General features: G+C 49.5%; 1 protein-coding gene across 3 annotated transcripts in view; it reads left to right on the plus strand.

Annotated features, from left to right (window-relative positions):
• sox6 (SRY-box transcription factor 6) overlaps positions 1-15,946 on the plus strand; it is a 127,992-nt gene that overhangs the window by 19,542 nt on the left and 92,504 nt on the right. For 2 of the 3 annotated variants that reach the window (XM_076021837.1, XM_076021845.1), the window contains exons 2-3: positions 642-712; positions 7,296-7,346. In XM_076021837.1, the coding sequence (XP_075877952.1) occupies positions 7,312-7,346 (35 nt within the window). In that variant the 5' untranslated portion in view covers positions 642-712; positions 7,296-7,311. The remainder of the gene's footprint in view (positions 1-641; positions 713-7,295; positions 7,347-15,946) is intronic. The other variant, XM_076021854.1, reaches the window with a different exon arrangement.

Below are 15,946 nucleotides of genomic sequence, written 5' to 3' on the forward strand. Positions count from 1 at the left end.
AGCTCAGTTAAGTGTGACTTCTGGGGAAAGAAAAAAAAGAAAAGAGAAAAAAAAAAGAAAAAAGAGGCCATGGCCCCATTAATTGGCGGTGGAGCGGCCGACTAATTGTATAAATCAGCTGGTAATGAGATCCAGGAATCACTGTGAGAAGGAATCAAATGAACACGATTGGATGTTTGCTGCGTCTTTCGTCCAAACCGAGCCGGGCGGGGCCAGACCAGGGGGGACCAGGTGGGACCAGGTGGGGCCGGGCAGGGAGAGGCGAGGTGGGACTCTTCAGCCGACTCCCCTCCGCCAGACAGGTGAGAGTCGCACTGAGGCGAGCCGAGCAGGGGTCGCTAAATGAAGTGTTGGCGATGTGGGCGGAGCTCCCAGACAGGAAGTGAGAAATTACGCAAAACGGCGTCTAAGGTGGATGGTTGTTGGTGTCGGTGTTGCTGTTGGTGCTGGTGTGAGGAGGCTCAGTTGAGAGTCCTGGTCCTCGTGTCTTCAGGTCAACAGGGTTCATCTGAAGAGTTGACACTAACTCGCGTCTTCCTTCTTCCGTTCTTCAGTTGTTTATTTCTCAGAGATGATAAAGTGCTGCATTTTTCTTTTTTTTAAAAAAACTTCTTCTTCTGTGTGTGTCTTTCTTACTTCAGGTTCTTTCATGAGTTCAACACCAACCGAGCAGTGATCGCTGGAAGCCGGGGATCGAGTCTCTCAGTTTTTTGTAAGTATCAATTTGGCTGCGCGCCTTTTTTTTTTTCCCTCTCCTCCTCCTCCCCTTCCTCTTCCCCCGGTCTTTTTCCGCGTGTGGCCTGGACCCCCGCCGCCTCTCACCCCTGCTGAACACCTGCATCAAATGAGCTGGACAATTGGCTGTTCACACAACGCTGCACAATCAGACGCCTACTGGGCCACAACGCTACACTTTCTTAATACTAGAACCTGCAGACCTTCTATGTGTGCCTGTGGTTCGTTGTGTTTTTTGTATTTGTGACTGCAAGCTACAATATCAGGGCCCAATCGGGCTTCCAAGAGCTTTTTATTAGTATTTGATAGCATTAAGTGTGTAGGAAGCAGGTAAAAAGCTGCTGCAATGGCCAAAAAACACACTTAAAATCAAATGTAAGATTGTTTGTGACTTTGTGAAGGTTCAGAAATGTCTGTCGACACGTCGTTCAAGAGCAGAATTAAAGGTTGTCGAATCCCATAATACTCCTCAAGTCCATAATGGTAATGGCACACCGTCCCCGCCTCTAATAACAGGACAATTCGAGACTCTTGTTTAACGTGAGGCAATCAGGACTCATCTAAATATGTTCAAAAAGAAGCAGCTTTGAAAGCCGATCGCCGACTTAGTGGCTCAAACAAAGAGCAGAATGAAGAAGAGAAATAAAAAGGCAAAGAAAAGCATCTGCGAAACCTCAAGCGATGGCGCGCTGATTTGTTTTCTGTCCCTCAAATTCTGCCAGCGTTTATCCAACCTCAGCGAGCTTCCTTCAACCTGAAGGCTTTTAATTGTGCTCAGATAATCACATCTGGAAACACCTGAGAGCGCGCTGGAGCGTCGCGCGGCTCTCTTTGTCGGCGCCACTCGTAGCCAATCTGGCGGAGGAGGCGGGCCGTCCGGTCAGGGATTAAACAAACAGAGCTTCAGTGCAAAAAAAAAAAAATTGAACGGGCGCGAGCTGCGAGTAGTTCTTCTGGATCTTTTATTATCAAACGGGTCTCTTCAGTCCGCTGACCCGGCGCTGATTATGGTCAACGCCGCCTCGACTGAGGCTGCCTCCGCAAATATTTTAATTTCATCGGCTCCAATTACGTCAGAAGGGGCCCCAGCGTGACTGTGGAAAAGTAATTATTGCGCGGAGAGCCATTACCTTAGCGAGAACTTTATCCATCTTCCTCCGCTCTGCTTTCAATTAGCGCCGCGCCGTCTGCGGCGCTCGCGAAACTGGCTGCTAGTGGAGGCGCTTGGCGCTAGCACGCGTGCGCACGTGAGGCGGTTTGATTTGGTTGGTGGAGAGGGGAGGGGGGAGGGGGGCAGGGAGGGGGGCGACGACGCGATTAATCATCAGGGAGGGGACGCGACCGCCGACTTTCTTTTGCTATCCGCGCCGTTATTTAAACGCTTAAGTCCATTATTTAATTTTTTGGGGGGGAATCAGACGCTGATGTGGAATGTGGCGGCTCCGCGCGCTTCACGCCATATAGAGGCGTTAATCATCCCGCTGGCCCAGCTGCGGAAGCTAATGCATAACTAAAAGTCCGGTGGAATGAATTAACGAGTTCAAGCATGAACTTCTCTCCCAAAACGCCATGAATCGTCCCCCCCCCCCCGATAATGTACCGCGACCCCTCCTCCTCCTCCCCCCATCACCACCCCACCCCACCCCCCCCACTCCCACCGGGCGTGGAAACGTCGAGAGCAGCCAGTTAATTGATTCGCAAATTATTGAAAGTTTGCGGTGCCCAGGGGAGCGCTAGACTCTTAACGACGGCCCGTTTCCAACGAGGAAATCCTCCTGCCAGGCGAGCCGCCGCTAAAGCGGAACAATACGAGCCGGAGGATGTGCAGTGTTGAGCCGCCGGGTCGGTCCGAGCTGCATCGGGCCGACGTCGATGGGTTTTATACACCTTTGATTTCCACTCGCGTCAAAGTCATCTTTTCCTTTTCTGATATTATTTTTTTTTTAAAGGTATGATTAAATCGTCGGTACCAATGGGAAGTTTTATATGAAGCCATTTTGGAAATGCCCTGTTTTTGTTTTAAGAAGATTTGTCACACACACACACACACACACACACACACACACACACACACACACACACACACACACACACACACACACACACACACACACACACACACACACAGAGCTAAATGCAGCTATCTTTGCGCTGACTCCCAAATCAGTGGGGTCTGACTGGCTTTGGGCAGGATGAAATGTTCGGTTCTGTACAGCGTTCAAACAGGCCGATGGGCCTCAAGGTGTGCGTGTGTGTGCGCCAATCGTGACATTTCAAAGAAAAGCACCTTGGCACGGAACAGTTAGTAGCATCGCTGGCCGTTTTGTACAGGAACACACACACACACACACACACACACACACACACACACACACACACACACACACACACACACACACACACACACGTCACGTTCCGGTGCATTTAAAAAAAAAATATTTATTTATTTATTTTGTCTGATCTGCGCTAATATCAAGAAGCTTGTAATCTCCACCTATTAGCAACCGCTGTCATTCAGACACACGGTGTCAGGCTGATTTAAATAAAATGAAATGAAGATAGTTGTTTCTGGTCCCCTGGCTTCACTCATTGCCATAAACATATGCTCTGTGCCCCGCTTCTTTCCATCTTATTTATGACTTTAATTTGTTGTGTGGGCTGCGCAAGAAATCAAATTTAATCCAATCCTCCCAGGGACCCTGTCATATAATAACATGGTAATTTCTGTGTATCCTTTTGAAAAATGAGAAAATTAATTCTTCCTGACATGTTCTAATTATTCCAGTGTGAACGGCGGATGGGCTGCTGCCCCCCCCACCCCCCACCCCCCGCACGCACACACACACGCACACACTCGCCCAGCCCCCTAAGTGTCAGTTGTCGACGGGTGGCGAGGTGCTAATGCTGACCAGCAGTGCGTTTAATTTGAAACATGAGCAGACACCTTTCAACACACCTTCTTAATGTTGAAGTGGCTCACACAAATTAATTCACTCCTCATCTGGCAGCCCCCAAACCGAGGTGCACGTCGTCTGTGTGTGCGTGCGTGTGTGTGTGTGTGTGTGTGTGTGTTTTACAGCGTGTGGGTTCAGCGTCCAGGCCTGGGGTGGGACAGTGTGGTAATTAGTGCAGGTAACAAGGTAACATTCCTCCTCTGAGCGGCCTGACATCACTGCGTCGCGCTGCTCCAGGTGTCTCCCTGCTCGGAGGAGCCGCCTGTTGGGATGTCGCTGCTGCTCAGTCAGATTCCACCTCTTCCAACAAGCGCCCCACTACCCCCGAGGACCCCACCCTCTCCCGCCCCGCCCCCCACCGGCAGTGCCATTTCACACCTCTACACCGCCGCTACACTCGGAGAACTGATAGGATCATTTAATTAGAGCGCCATCACGTCGTCTTCAGCTTATCGCTCCGATTTCCATGGGGACTCTGGCGGAGATGCAAAGTGTTGTATTAACATTGTGCTTTTAAAGAGTGACAACCTTCCGATCTATCTATCTATTTATCTATCTATCTGTCTATCTATCTACCCATCTATCTAAACGTCCATTCAATTATTAACACTAATATTGGATAATCGGCCTCATTTAGACTTTGCTTCCCATCTCTGTAAAAACAGAACCAACAAAAAAAGAAATCCTGAACTTTGGAATCGGCCAATTGAGCCACGGCATTGTATTTTATTTGATGTGTTTATTCTTGCCCGTGTGTGTTTGGTTTGTTGTCTCTGGGTCAGAGAGCAGAGCGGGCTTGTAACGGGGGAGGTGGGCGTGGCTTTGGGAATAGTGGGCGGCTCCCCGTGTGACTCAGGGAGGCGTCGGCGCGGGCCCCGCTGACCAGCTGGGGGGGGGGGAGCAGCCGGAGCTCCTCTCGGCCAATCGCTGCCACTCCGGATGGACCCAGCAGAGAGTGCCTCCTCCTGGAAGAAGTGAGCCGTAGTGGGCTGGTCGGCCTCACCGGCCTGTTTCCACTCTGCACCGGCAAGTTCAGCCTGGCTCTGCTCCTCCAAACGCCTCTTTTCTCTGGTTTGTTTAAGAGAGTCAGCGAGCAAACCTGGGACGCTGCGGCTGCTGGTCGGGCTCCTGTGTCTCGCCGTGCACCTCTCTCTCCCTCCTTCTCTCTCTCTCTCTCTCTCTCTCTCTCTCCCTCCACGAGCTTGTTAATGACGGAGGACCGAGAGCTGCTGCCGCCTCGTGCCAAGACCCACATGGCTGCTGGCGGTGCATTAAATCAGCAGTCAATTTGACTGGAAGTTTGAAATCTGGGCTAGGTTAAGGGGATGTGCCGAGGCTGTGTTAATAGCTAGCTTGTTGTCCATATGGTCCTGCTTTAATGGAGCACATTTGTTGCAGATGGTGGGAGACTGGGTTTTAGGCAGAGAGGCGGCTGTTGGCAGGGGCTCGTTCTTCGAAAGGGGCTGCCGCGCTGCTCGGACCCGTCCGGGGCCAACTCACTGATGTCTGCGCTACCGTCCCTGCTGCTCCTCCAGCAGACAGCAACTGCCCTTGAATCGCCGCCTGGTCCTCGTCTTCATCAACTCTTGCTATTCGGCCGCCGTCGAGTGCAAATAGACGGAGCGCGAGTCGGTTGTTCTGGTTGGCTTGCCGGGCTCGGACCGCACCTTTATTCCCATTGACTTTGAGTTCTGTTGTTTCTTACTATATAATGGAGACTGTAGACCGAAGGCACAGCAAAGGAATTACAAGCACGGAGACGATGAAAGCAGCGGGGCTGCGTGGAGGGGGGGTGGGGGGGGGGGGGATGAAAGAAAAGAAAGGCCGAAGATAAAGACGGCAAAGGCAAACAGAAAAATCTAAGTGTTGTAACAAGCCCGCAGGAGGAGCAGCGAATAAACAAACACATTCTCATCTGCTGCTGCTGCTCCGTAGCCTCCTAAAAAGCATCTTCATATTCAACCATATCACTACTACAGTTTCTTAAATCTTCACTTCAGTGTTTTCCGGCACAACGCCACTTCACAGCGCAGCCCCTGAAAGCGGCCGCTGTTATTGTTTGGTGTTGCGTGTGTGCGTCTGACTCAGGCCCCGCGTGCTTTTTGCACTTGGAGAAGTGAGGAGACACGCTTGAACTGCTCTGCGCTGTTTGACGGTTGTTTTCTCACGTTGTCACTGGCTCGGCTGTGCTCGGCCGTGTTGATGGTATTATTTGCTGCGGGCTGAGTGAGTGGAGAAAAGAGCAGAGCCGCCGCGGCCCCGGAGCTGTGCCACTCCCGCCTCCCCAGACACCTCATTGTGAGAAAAGTCTCGGCTGGGCCCTCTGGGCCCGAAGCATCCAGTGCCTCGCTAAGTGCTGGCCAGACTGAAAGGCACAGTGTCCTTGGGCCGGGCTCATTCTTTCCATTTTCTCACAGGCTTTGTCTCATAGGCAGTGAGCGCAAAGGCAGAAAATGCCAAATTACAGCGGAGCCACTAAAAAGCTGCGGTGTTCAAAGGCAGAGGAGATGCCGTGCGCCTGTTGTGTCGCCGCTGATGACATTTTCATGCGAGTGTCTTAACTAACAAACTTCCAGGGAGAGTATTTATTTTTTATTTCTTATCCAAACAGCCTTTTTTCCTCTTCTGCTATGCCGACTATAAAAACCCCTTCATTACAAAGTTACGAAAGTGGATAAAAATCACGGCGCGTTATGAAAACGTTGTCCTAAAGTGCCAACAAAAAGAATGTTTTACGAGAGGTCCCTCCCTTATTTCTGCTGCAGATGATCTTTACAAGTGGAGCAGTGAGGGCTGGGAAGCATACAAACATCCTAACTTTGACGAATGTCCCGCTCGCTCGCTCGACTCATCGCAGCTGCTTTTTCGTACGACTCGACACGACAAGACGCAGTGAGAGGGAAACTGAATGGAAACCTGTTCCAAGCGATTCCTAGCGAGCGTACGCAGGCTCCTTGCGGCCAAAGATTGGACCCCTGTAAGTGATGACATCATGACCACATCCCTTTGCCTCATTGACGCTGTAAGTCCCGGCCCGCGTCCCCCCCTGCGGCCGGGCGCCCAGAAGCCGCAGCGCCTTCGCCACACATGCGCTGCAGCTGGACCACCGCTGGCCACTCTGAGCCGACTGGGGCTGCGCCGGGAGCTGTGGTTTTGCAGCGCCTGGATGTACATGCGTGCGTGTGTAAGTGTGTGTGTGTGTGTGTGTGTGTGTGTGCGTGTGTGTGCGTGTGCGCGCGCACGTGGCAGCGGAAAAAGACCGTATGGAGATCAGTAGGCAGCGTTTATTTGATGCAAACATATCATCAGGCCCTCTGTGCAAACCCATGTTGTATGCAAATCCACTCCCTCGATGGAAAGAGGTATAATTAATGATGTCAGTTCATAAAAAGAGAGGATGGGTAGCCATATCTGTGCCTTAATTAAAGACGTGCCTTATTACAGGAGGAAGAATGTCTGTTTTATGTGTCTTTCTTTCTTCCTTTCTGCCTCTTTCCCTTCCTTTCTTTTTCCTTCCCTTCTTCTTCTGCTCCCTGATTACCACTCGTTTCATAGTTAAAAAAAAAAATGGTTCTCTGTGATTTTTTTTTTTCTTCCCTCCGCCAGAACCCTACACGCTGACATGGAGGGCTTTCTTCGTAGCAGCTTTTTACTGAGGTTAGTTCCATTTCCATTGTCGCCACTCAGGATCACAGACCGGGGCCAGCGGGCTAAAAGGGGTTAAGCTCTCTGTCACATTGTTAGCTTTAGACTTTGTCCCGTGTGTGTGTGTGTGTGTGTGCGTGTGCGTGTGTGTGTGTGTGTGTGTGTGCGTGCTCGAGTGTGCACATGTTTGTGGGCGCGTATGTGTCTGTGTATTTGAACAGTGTCGAGCGTGGATTGTAACATGTTTGCCCAAGATGTGTGTTATGATTGTGTTTCATGCGCTGCATGCTCAGCCTGATAACCTCCGCTCGGACTAAAAACAGACGCGACGCACCGACAAAAAAAACATGCAGATGAGTTCCACGAACGCCACCGCCACCCACACCGGCAAGCCCCCCGCTCCCCTCCCACTCCCTCTCAATTCTTTTTTACCCCTTCCTCTCCCATTTGTAGCATAAAGGCCGTGCAGTTGGGACCCTGTGTGTCTTCACACTGCATGCTTTTGTCTGAGCGCACTCTCTCCTTTCCCACACCTCCACTCAGGGATATTTAGGGGAGCCGCACTCACTTGCCGCCAGTTCTATTTTGTGATCGTCTACGCAACCCCCCCCCCCCCCCCCCCTCCCGCTCCAGTTCGTATTCAGCCCAGCGGAAAGATCTACATTTATCTTGATTATTTTATTTTATTTTTTGTATCTTTTTACCCTCACTGTATTTCTAATTAAAAATGTGTGCTGTCATTACATGCAGGGCAAGTAAATAAGAGAGTGTATTTACCATTGGCTCCTTTCCTAGTCAGCCACCTTCTGCAGGCTGCGGCGCTGCTCCCTAATTAGGGCCGCCTCATTAGAAGCCACAGCAGCAGCATCTGCCTTTCAAAGCTGCTGTCAGCCAAACTTTACTAAAGCTAATGAATCCTCTTTGATTTCTTTTTCAAAAGGTCACTTATTTGATTAAATTAACAGCTTTTTCTCTCGCGCCCCCCCAACCCCCACCCACCCACCCCCTTCGTAGAACTGTTGGGGGCTTCTTCTTCTTCTTCTTTTTTTTTTTTTTAAAGGACAATTTAACACCATTACTTTGGCTATAGTCAAAATGTCCTTGTGGAATTGAATAGAGTCTCACCAGTGTTGCAAATTATTTTACTGGTTTAAAGAAATAAACCATTTAGAATTGGAGTGAAAATGATTATTGTAGACTCTCAGGCAAATTAATAATTGTATTTTTTTTTTTGTAACACACAGATAGAAACGAAAAAAAAATCTCATACTGAATAAGAAGAAACTAACTTGACAATTTTTACTTTTTTGATGATGATCAAAAGAAAACGACCGCTCTGACTTTCAGTACAAAACTAGTTGGTTGACTTCTGACTGTGTTGCAAACCCAACACATTTATTCTGTGCTTTCCATATTTGAGACGTTCTGTTCCAAGTATCCACCGCGATAGGAAAACAACACGACCTTTGACCTTTCCTTTTGTTCTCAAGACTGCAGGAGAGTGAAAGTGAACACATTACTGGACGGCTAATCCAGTTCCTTGAGTCAGTGTCTCTCTTAATTAAAGACGAGCAGGCAGCAGAAAGGTCTCCCCCTCACACACACACGCACGCACACACACACACACACACACACACACACACACACACACACACACACACAGGCCAGAGATTTGAGCACTCAACAATCAGGCCGAGATTAAAGACAAACTTGGCTTTAGGATTTGGTCTTTTAGTGTGGAGGATAAGACGCGTGAAGCGGAGAGACGGTGGTGGGAGGGGCTTAAAGAGGTTGTGCAAACGGGATTGGCTCAACGCGGCAATCAAATATCGCCACTTGTTTTTTTTTGTTTTTTAACCTGCCAGGAAGACGGTTCCAATGCGCAGATGTTTTTGTCTGTCTTTCGACGCCATCGGAGTCGTCGGTCTCATTACTGCAATGACTCACCAGTTCACTTTTAAGTCACGCGGTGACGCACGACCGAGTCGAAAAGATTCTCAAACCGCCCCTTTAATGGCGCTCGCTGTGCATCCATTGTCGAAAAAAAACACATCAAACTGTGGATTTTATGTGCCCGTCTCGCGCCGTCTCCAAAGCAGGTGCGACTCCGCGTCGCGCAAACCCGTTTCCTGCCTTTTTTCCCCGCCGCGTGTGATGTCGCAGGATGTGGAAATCTTTAATAGGCCGCTTTCTAGTGGCGGCGCCGCGGAAGCGTCAAAGCGCTGCATCGCCGTCCTATATCAGTTTGTCTCGTGCGTTTTACGGGAGGCATTTTACAGGTTTTTGTTTGCGCAGTCGGAGAGACTGATAAAATGTGAGCAAGTCTGTGTGTGTGTGTGTGTGGGTGAGAAAGAGAGAGAGAGAGAGGGAGAGAGAAAAGGGGAAGGAAAGAGTGACAGAGTGAGCACAATTTGAATAGAGACAGACAGAGAGAGAGGGAGAGAGAGGGAGAGAAGGGGGGAGTCTTCTTCTCTCCCTGTGTGCTCCCAGTGGGCAGGACCTCCCCCTACATCTCTGCCATTATTTGATGTAATGAAAGGAGAAAGTGTGTAACATTGAGATTGTTAATTAATTTAGTCTAACAAGATGAAGATAAATGAAACCCACTGAAGGTTGACTGGGCTAAGGGGCCCACTTAGCATTTTCCTGCCCTCCAGCTCTGTCTCTCTCTCCCTCGCTCGCCCTCCACTCCCTCACAATGGAGATGGGCTAATAGGTGTAGCAGCACCGTGCGTGTGTGTGTGTGTGTGTGTGTGTGTGTGTGTGTGTGCGTGCGCGTGCGAACACGCTCGGCTCTCACACAGGAAGCTGTGATGTGGAACTTTATAAAAACAACACGACTTGTTTCCCTCCCTAACGTGGCTCTGCAGAGGTTTTGCTGGTGTGTGTTCAGCTAATGAAGTTCTCTCGACCAGTCAGAGGCTCCGCTGGCAAGCATTGCTCCTGACTCAACTGACTTTAATAAATATATATATATAGATTAGAATATATAGACATAGAAAACCGGCACGTCACTCTCGAGAAACAACAACTTTTCATTTACACCTGCTGGTATATAATTTTTTTTTTTTTTTAATTTAGAGGAGGTATAAATAGCCGTTCTATGCGGCCGCCTTCACATGAGCCTGTGTCACCGCCGGCCTTTCAGCACCAGAATGGTTCTTCTCTAAAGCCGCTCCGGGGCTGTTTGAGGGGCGAGATAGACAAAAACAAAAAAGCAGAAAGGACTCTTTTTTCCTTCTCCTCCTCCCTTTCTTTGTCCCCCAAACAAAGTAAATCAGTAGTCTATCGAGGTCCTCGTCAGTAGACACTCTGTGCAAGATCTCCGTGGCAGCGCCGACCAATCGCTACCCAGCTCAGTCTTTCCTCCCCCGGGTTTCAAGTCATCGACACTGGCTTGTTGATTGTATGGAAAACACCGCAACAATTACGCCCTCTGTTTTGGTGGCATGGCAGCCCTTTTTTTTTTTTCTTTTAACAGCGCAGTCCCCAATAATGGCCTCATTATTGTTATTCCTGGAAGAGGCCCCCGGGAGAAAGAAGGAGCCGCTCGCCGCTACGTCACTATTTTGTGATTTTCTTGTTGTTTCGATTAGCTCATCGCGCTGTCTCCCTCCAAACAGGTTGGCTGCTAGCTAAAAGGTAGTTGATGCTCCTGTCTGTGACTTAAAAACAAAACGCTAATGTGAACAAAGAAGCGGAGGATTCAAGCTGTTACCCCGGTAACTCAAACTCCCATCTGAGAGGGAACAATGAACTTGTGTTGCTCTGCACCTACGACTGGGGAAGAAGAAGAAGGAGGCAAAAAAAAAAGGAAAGCGTCTAAGTGAGTGTTCTGAAAGGACAAGACTCCTTTAACAACGTGGTGGGATTCAGGCCTAATAGGCTCTTTGGTGCGAGTTGTTAGGCGAGACCACTGGGGGATAGCGGTGCAGGAAGGTCAATGTGTAATCCTAGGACAGTGAAGGTCGCACCATTTGTCTAAACATGACACAAAACCCCACGTTTAGCCGCTTGAAAAGCTTTTAAAAGAGCAAGGCCCGACGGAAAAGGCCGCTAACAACGCATCTCTTTGTGAGGGCGGCGGCGACGATGAGTCCCGAAGCCATAACACACACAGTCCATCTGCTGATCTGATGAACACAAAGACGGTTTAACGCAGGGGGCAGAGTTAGCTGCAGGGCTAAGCTAGCTGCTTCCGTGCCGCCTTTCTGTCGCTTCACCTCGGCCTGCGTGCGATTTTTATGCCGAACAAAACTCCGGAAAACTCTGGAGCACTGGGCTCTCACTCGCACCTGCTGGCAGATTCATTTTCTCGACTGATTTTGTCACGTCAGCGCTGGTGCGTGCGTTTAAGACGATTGTCACGTTGAGTAGTTTGATCAGCGTTTAAAAAGTTTCGATGATAATTGGAGAAATTCCAGTTTGATTAGTTCCGAGATTGATTAGATGAGCTCTAAATATCTTAAAAAAAGAATAAGAAGATGAGGAGGAGGAGGAGGAGGAGGAGGAGGAGGAGCAGGAAGTCGTGTTGCCATAAGGCTGAGTTACACTGATGCAGGGCCGCGGAGGGAGCGCCGCAGTTTTATGTCCCCTTATTACAGCTGCAATACGTCCGCTCACATTTAGCTAATTTATGGCAGAGGGCGGCGTAACACCGGCGCAGGTTAATGAATTTGGCATCACTAATTAAATGTTATTGAAGGATGAATGTGAGTTCTGTGGCGGCAGGAGAAAAGGAGCGAGAGAGAGAGAGAGAGAGGGAGAGAGAGAGAGGGAGAGAGAGAGGGGAGGGAGAGAGAGAGGGATGACTTTCTGCCGCTGGGTTGTGTTCAGCAGTGAAGGGGGTGAAAATAATAAAAAAAAAGAGAAACCATGACAAGCAGTTGCAAAGATAACGGAGCCTCCGAGGTGAACCAGAGGACAGCATTGTTCAGTGCAAGGCCTCGGCGGCACCACGTCTTCCTCTGATTGGATGCATCTGGGATACATAATTAGGCAAAGATTGCGCTGCAAAAAAAGTGGTTGGCAGAATTAAAGAGAAATGTTTTTCTGTTCATGAAGACAATGCGGATCACGTGGCATTTTCTTTTATGTCGGCTGTGATGTGGCAATTCATTTGAATGTCCCCCTGGGGAAGAATAAAGCATCTATCTATCTATCCATCTATCCGTCTATCCGTCTGGTAACTGATCTACATACAATTTCACATCAGCCTTGGTGAAAATAACCCCCCAAAAAACAGGAATTTAAAAGGCCAAACGCTGCGGCAGAATCCAACACATCAAAGAGGAGAGATGGTGGTAGCAGTGGTGGCAGTGTTACAGTGACCTCTGACCTCTGAGAGCGTGGCGACATTTTAATAAATTGTCCCTCTAACGATGAAAGCGTTTGAGAAAAAAAAAAAGAGAAAGTGATCATCACATTGTTGTGGCTGAACGCTGCCTCTCAGGAAGATCAGGAACAGATTGAGAACGAAGCTGCGCGCGCTAAATCACACTCGCCGCGACAAGGCGGCTAATACGTTAGGAGAATTTAATGACTGCTGAGTTTGTGTTTGAAGCGGGAAATGTTTCAAGATGTTATTGTGAAATGTTTCAACACGATTTGGCGGGCGGTTGTCTGCTCCTCGCCGGATTATGGAGACAATTTTTTTTCTTTTCTTTTTTTTTGGTTCCCGAGGAGCTCGATACGACACTTTCACTACATTCTCATGAGTGTTATTGTCGGCTGCTGCGTCAAATCTCATTTCTCGTCCTCGGTTCCCCTGCTTCCTCCGCTACCCCCCCGCCCCCCCTACCATCAGCAGCACCTCTGCACTCCACGTCTGACACACTCTCCCCGAGAGCCGAGCCTTTTCAATTTTGATTTCAATTATCATGTTAGTTTTGTGATTAGACTTCAGTCCTCCAGGAATCAGGCCTCTCCGCCGCTCTCCATCCCACTTCCCCCCTGCAATCACATCCCATCTGATGAATTGCTCCATGTAATTACGGAAGTTATTGAATATGCAGATGACTGTTGACTCTTTGTGTGCGGCTCGTAATGCGTCGACTCCAACTGTATCAAACAAGGGTCCCCGATAAAGACCCACTCTGATAATGAGAGGGGGGCCGGTGTGTGTGTAGTATGACCAGCGCAGGCAGGCGCCCACAAAGAAGAAGGACGAGACTCAATTAAAAACCCACGGCCGCGTCATGATCTCCGATGCTTTGTGTTGCCGTCTACTGAGTCAACCACGGCATCCGGGCCGAGTCTGGTTCCGGATACTTGGCAGCGGCGCTTCTACTGTGACAACCAGCACCGGCCAGTCTGAGGAAGCATCCAGCCAGTTAGTCAGTCAGCCGCTCAGCCAGTCTGCTCACAAGGTGTTTATGAATCAGCCGACATGAGGCATTTCCTCCGTCTTACAGTGTGTTGCGACCATCGTCTTGCGCCCCGAGCGGTGATGCAATACCTCAGAGAGGGAAACACTTTACGGCCACACCCACACAGGGGGGTTGTGGGAATTTTTTTCCGCGAGAGCGGTTTTTCAAACCTGGCTTTGCAAGAGTTTGCAATTGTATGACAGGTCTGAAAGCATTACTTGTCTTTGTTTTTTTTTCCCACCCCAGACATAAATCTGCTCTTGCAGGGGTTTTCTCAGCGACACTTTCACACAATTGAGAATACAGGGAAACGGAAGGAACCAGGTCTTATATTTTTAGCCTGAGCGGTTGTGATGCTGCTGCCGTTTATAGCCGATATACCAGGCTGGACGGCTGGACGGCACAAACCCTTAGCAGTGCAATCTCCAGTGTGCTGGGCAGGCAAGCACAAATCAGTGAAACAAGCTGCTGGTGGTTGCTGAACATTTTGCAGTATCTCATCGTTATCACTCTGGAAATTCCCTCCAGGAGGAGGTGAGAGACCAGCGGGTCAAAAGTGTGAGATACATGCAGTACAGCAGTACAGTTTCCAAATGTGCCACCTTTAGAATAGCTTGACTTTTTTGATATATCAAAACGTTGCTGGTTTCCCTCCTCCCAGGTAAAAGGTGCAAAACAGAAGAAGAGAGAAGTTTTCACTGTCCAGCGAGCTCAGTTTAGATTTGACACTACCCAGATCCGTCTTCATTACGACTTTAATTGGACTGAACACACGTCTCCGACAACTGTTAGCTCAGCTGGAAGTCAAAAAAAATATTAAAAAAACCTGACTTCAGCTTTGCGTCGGGTCTCAGGCGGCAGCTCGAGTGGCGTTATAACGACTTCCTAACGAGCGCAGACGCTCACGGAAACGTGCACCCGTGTTGCAGCACTAAGTGAACCCGAGGTTCTGGTTTACATAAGTGACCGAGTGGTGTTTGGTCGACCCCGCTGCAGTTTGCGTGCAACGACCTTTGTCAAGTTCTGGCTATTGTTTGTGGACTGGTCGCTGGTTGTACACTCTGGCTCCAGGCTGTGAAAGACACATCTGCTGTCCTCTGTCAGGGTTGAGGGTTGTGTGCGCGCGTGCGTGCGTGTGTGTGTGATTGTGTGTGTGTGTGTGTGTGTGTGTGTGTGTGTGTGTGTGTGTGTCGGGGTTAGATGGGCCCACAGCCACCTTGGCCACAGCTCAACTACAGTCCCTATCCTCTTATCAAATATTTGTGTAGCCTTCACTCTGTATTTTTCCTTCATTCTGTTAACGTGCATAATGAAATCTATCTCTGCCTCTGACGGACTGAAAAAGTTTCCAGTCGCTTGGCTTTTTTCTTCTTTTTTCTCCCGCTATTTCCAAAGAGCACGTCTGGTTCCGAGGTGGATCGTCGCACGAGTTAGTTTGTTAGCATTGCGAGACGGCCGCAGATAGAATTCTGGTTTCGATACAGGAGGGGAGAAAAAAAAAAAAAAAAAAAAAAAAAATCAGGTCAGCTCGAAAAAAAATTCCCTCTTACGCTCACGACATTAAAATGCCCCCCCAAAAAAGAAACATATATATATATATATTTGGCGAGTGCGACTCGAAGCGCGGCCGTTAAAGAGTGTCAGCACAATGGGAGCCTTTGTGCTGAAAAGATGGGGGCCGCCGTCGAAAATGAGGGAGTCGTTTGAGATTACCAGATTATTTCCTAGCGGCCCCGGCGAGCGAGGCGAGGCGAGGCGAGCCGCAGCGCTGCGCCGCGCCGAGGCCCAGCATAATGAGTGCGGTGGCAGGCGAACCACAACAGAGCCGGCGAAGAGGCTGCCTGGGAAGCAGAGGCCCGTGGACCGCAGCCAAGCGCAGACGCACACAAATCCTGCTGCACACTTGTGGCTTTTTAAGAAAGCAATTTAGTTAATGATTTCATTTTGAAGCACACTGTCATGATGCGTGCGTCCTCCGAGCGTAAACGGGGCGGCGGGGGGGTGTGGGGAGAGGGGGGTGGTATTGGTAAACACACGCTTCCCTGGCAACCGCAGAGAAACACAACATGCAGCCGGGCGTAATGTGGCATTTTGTTGTGAAACACAGCGCAGAGAGAAGAGAAGAGAAAAGAAAAAGGGAGAAGATAAATCTCTCTCGGGTCATAGATTGCGGTAGCTTCGCCGCCGCCCCCCCCCCGCACCAATCTGGACAAATGCAGCGTGGAGCTGAAGCCCAGTTTGACT

Source organism: Nelusetta ayraudi, unplaced genomic scaffold (genome assembly GCF_046127955.1).
Source record: "Nelusetta ayraudi isolate G7.1 ecotype Tasmania unplaced genomic scaffold, CSIRO-AGI_Nayr_v1 ptg000002l, whole genome shotgun sequence".
In the NCBI taxonomy this organism is placed as follows: domain Eukaryota; kingdom Metazoa; phylum Chordata; class Actinopteri; order Tetraodontiformes; family Monacanthidae; genus Nelusetta; species Nelusetta ayraudi.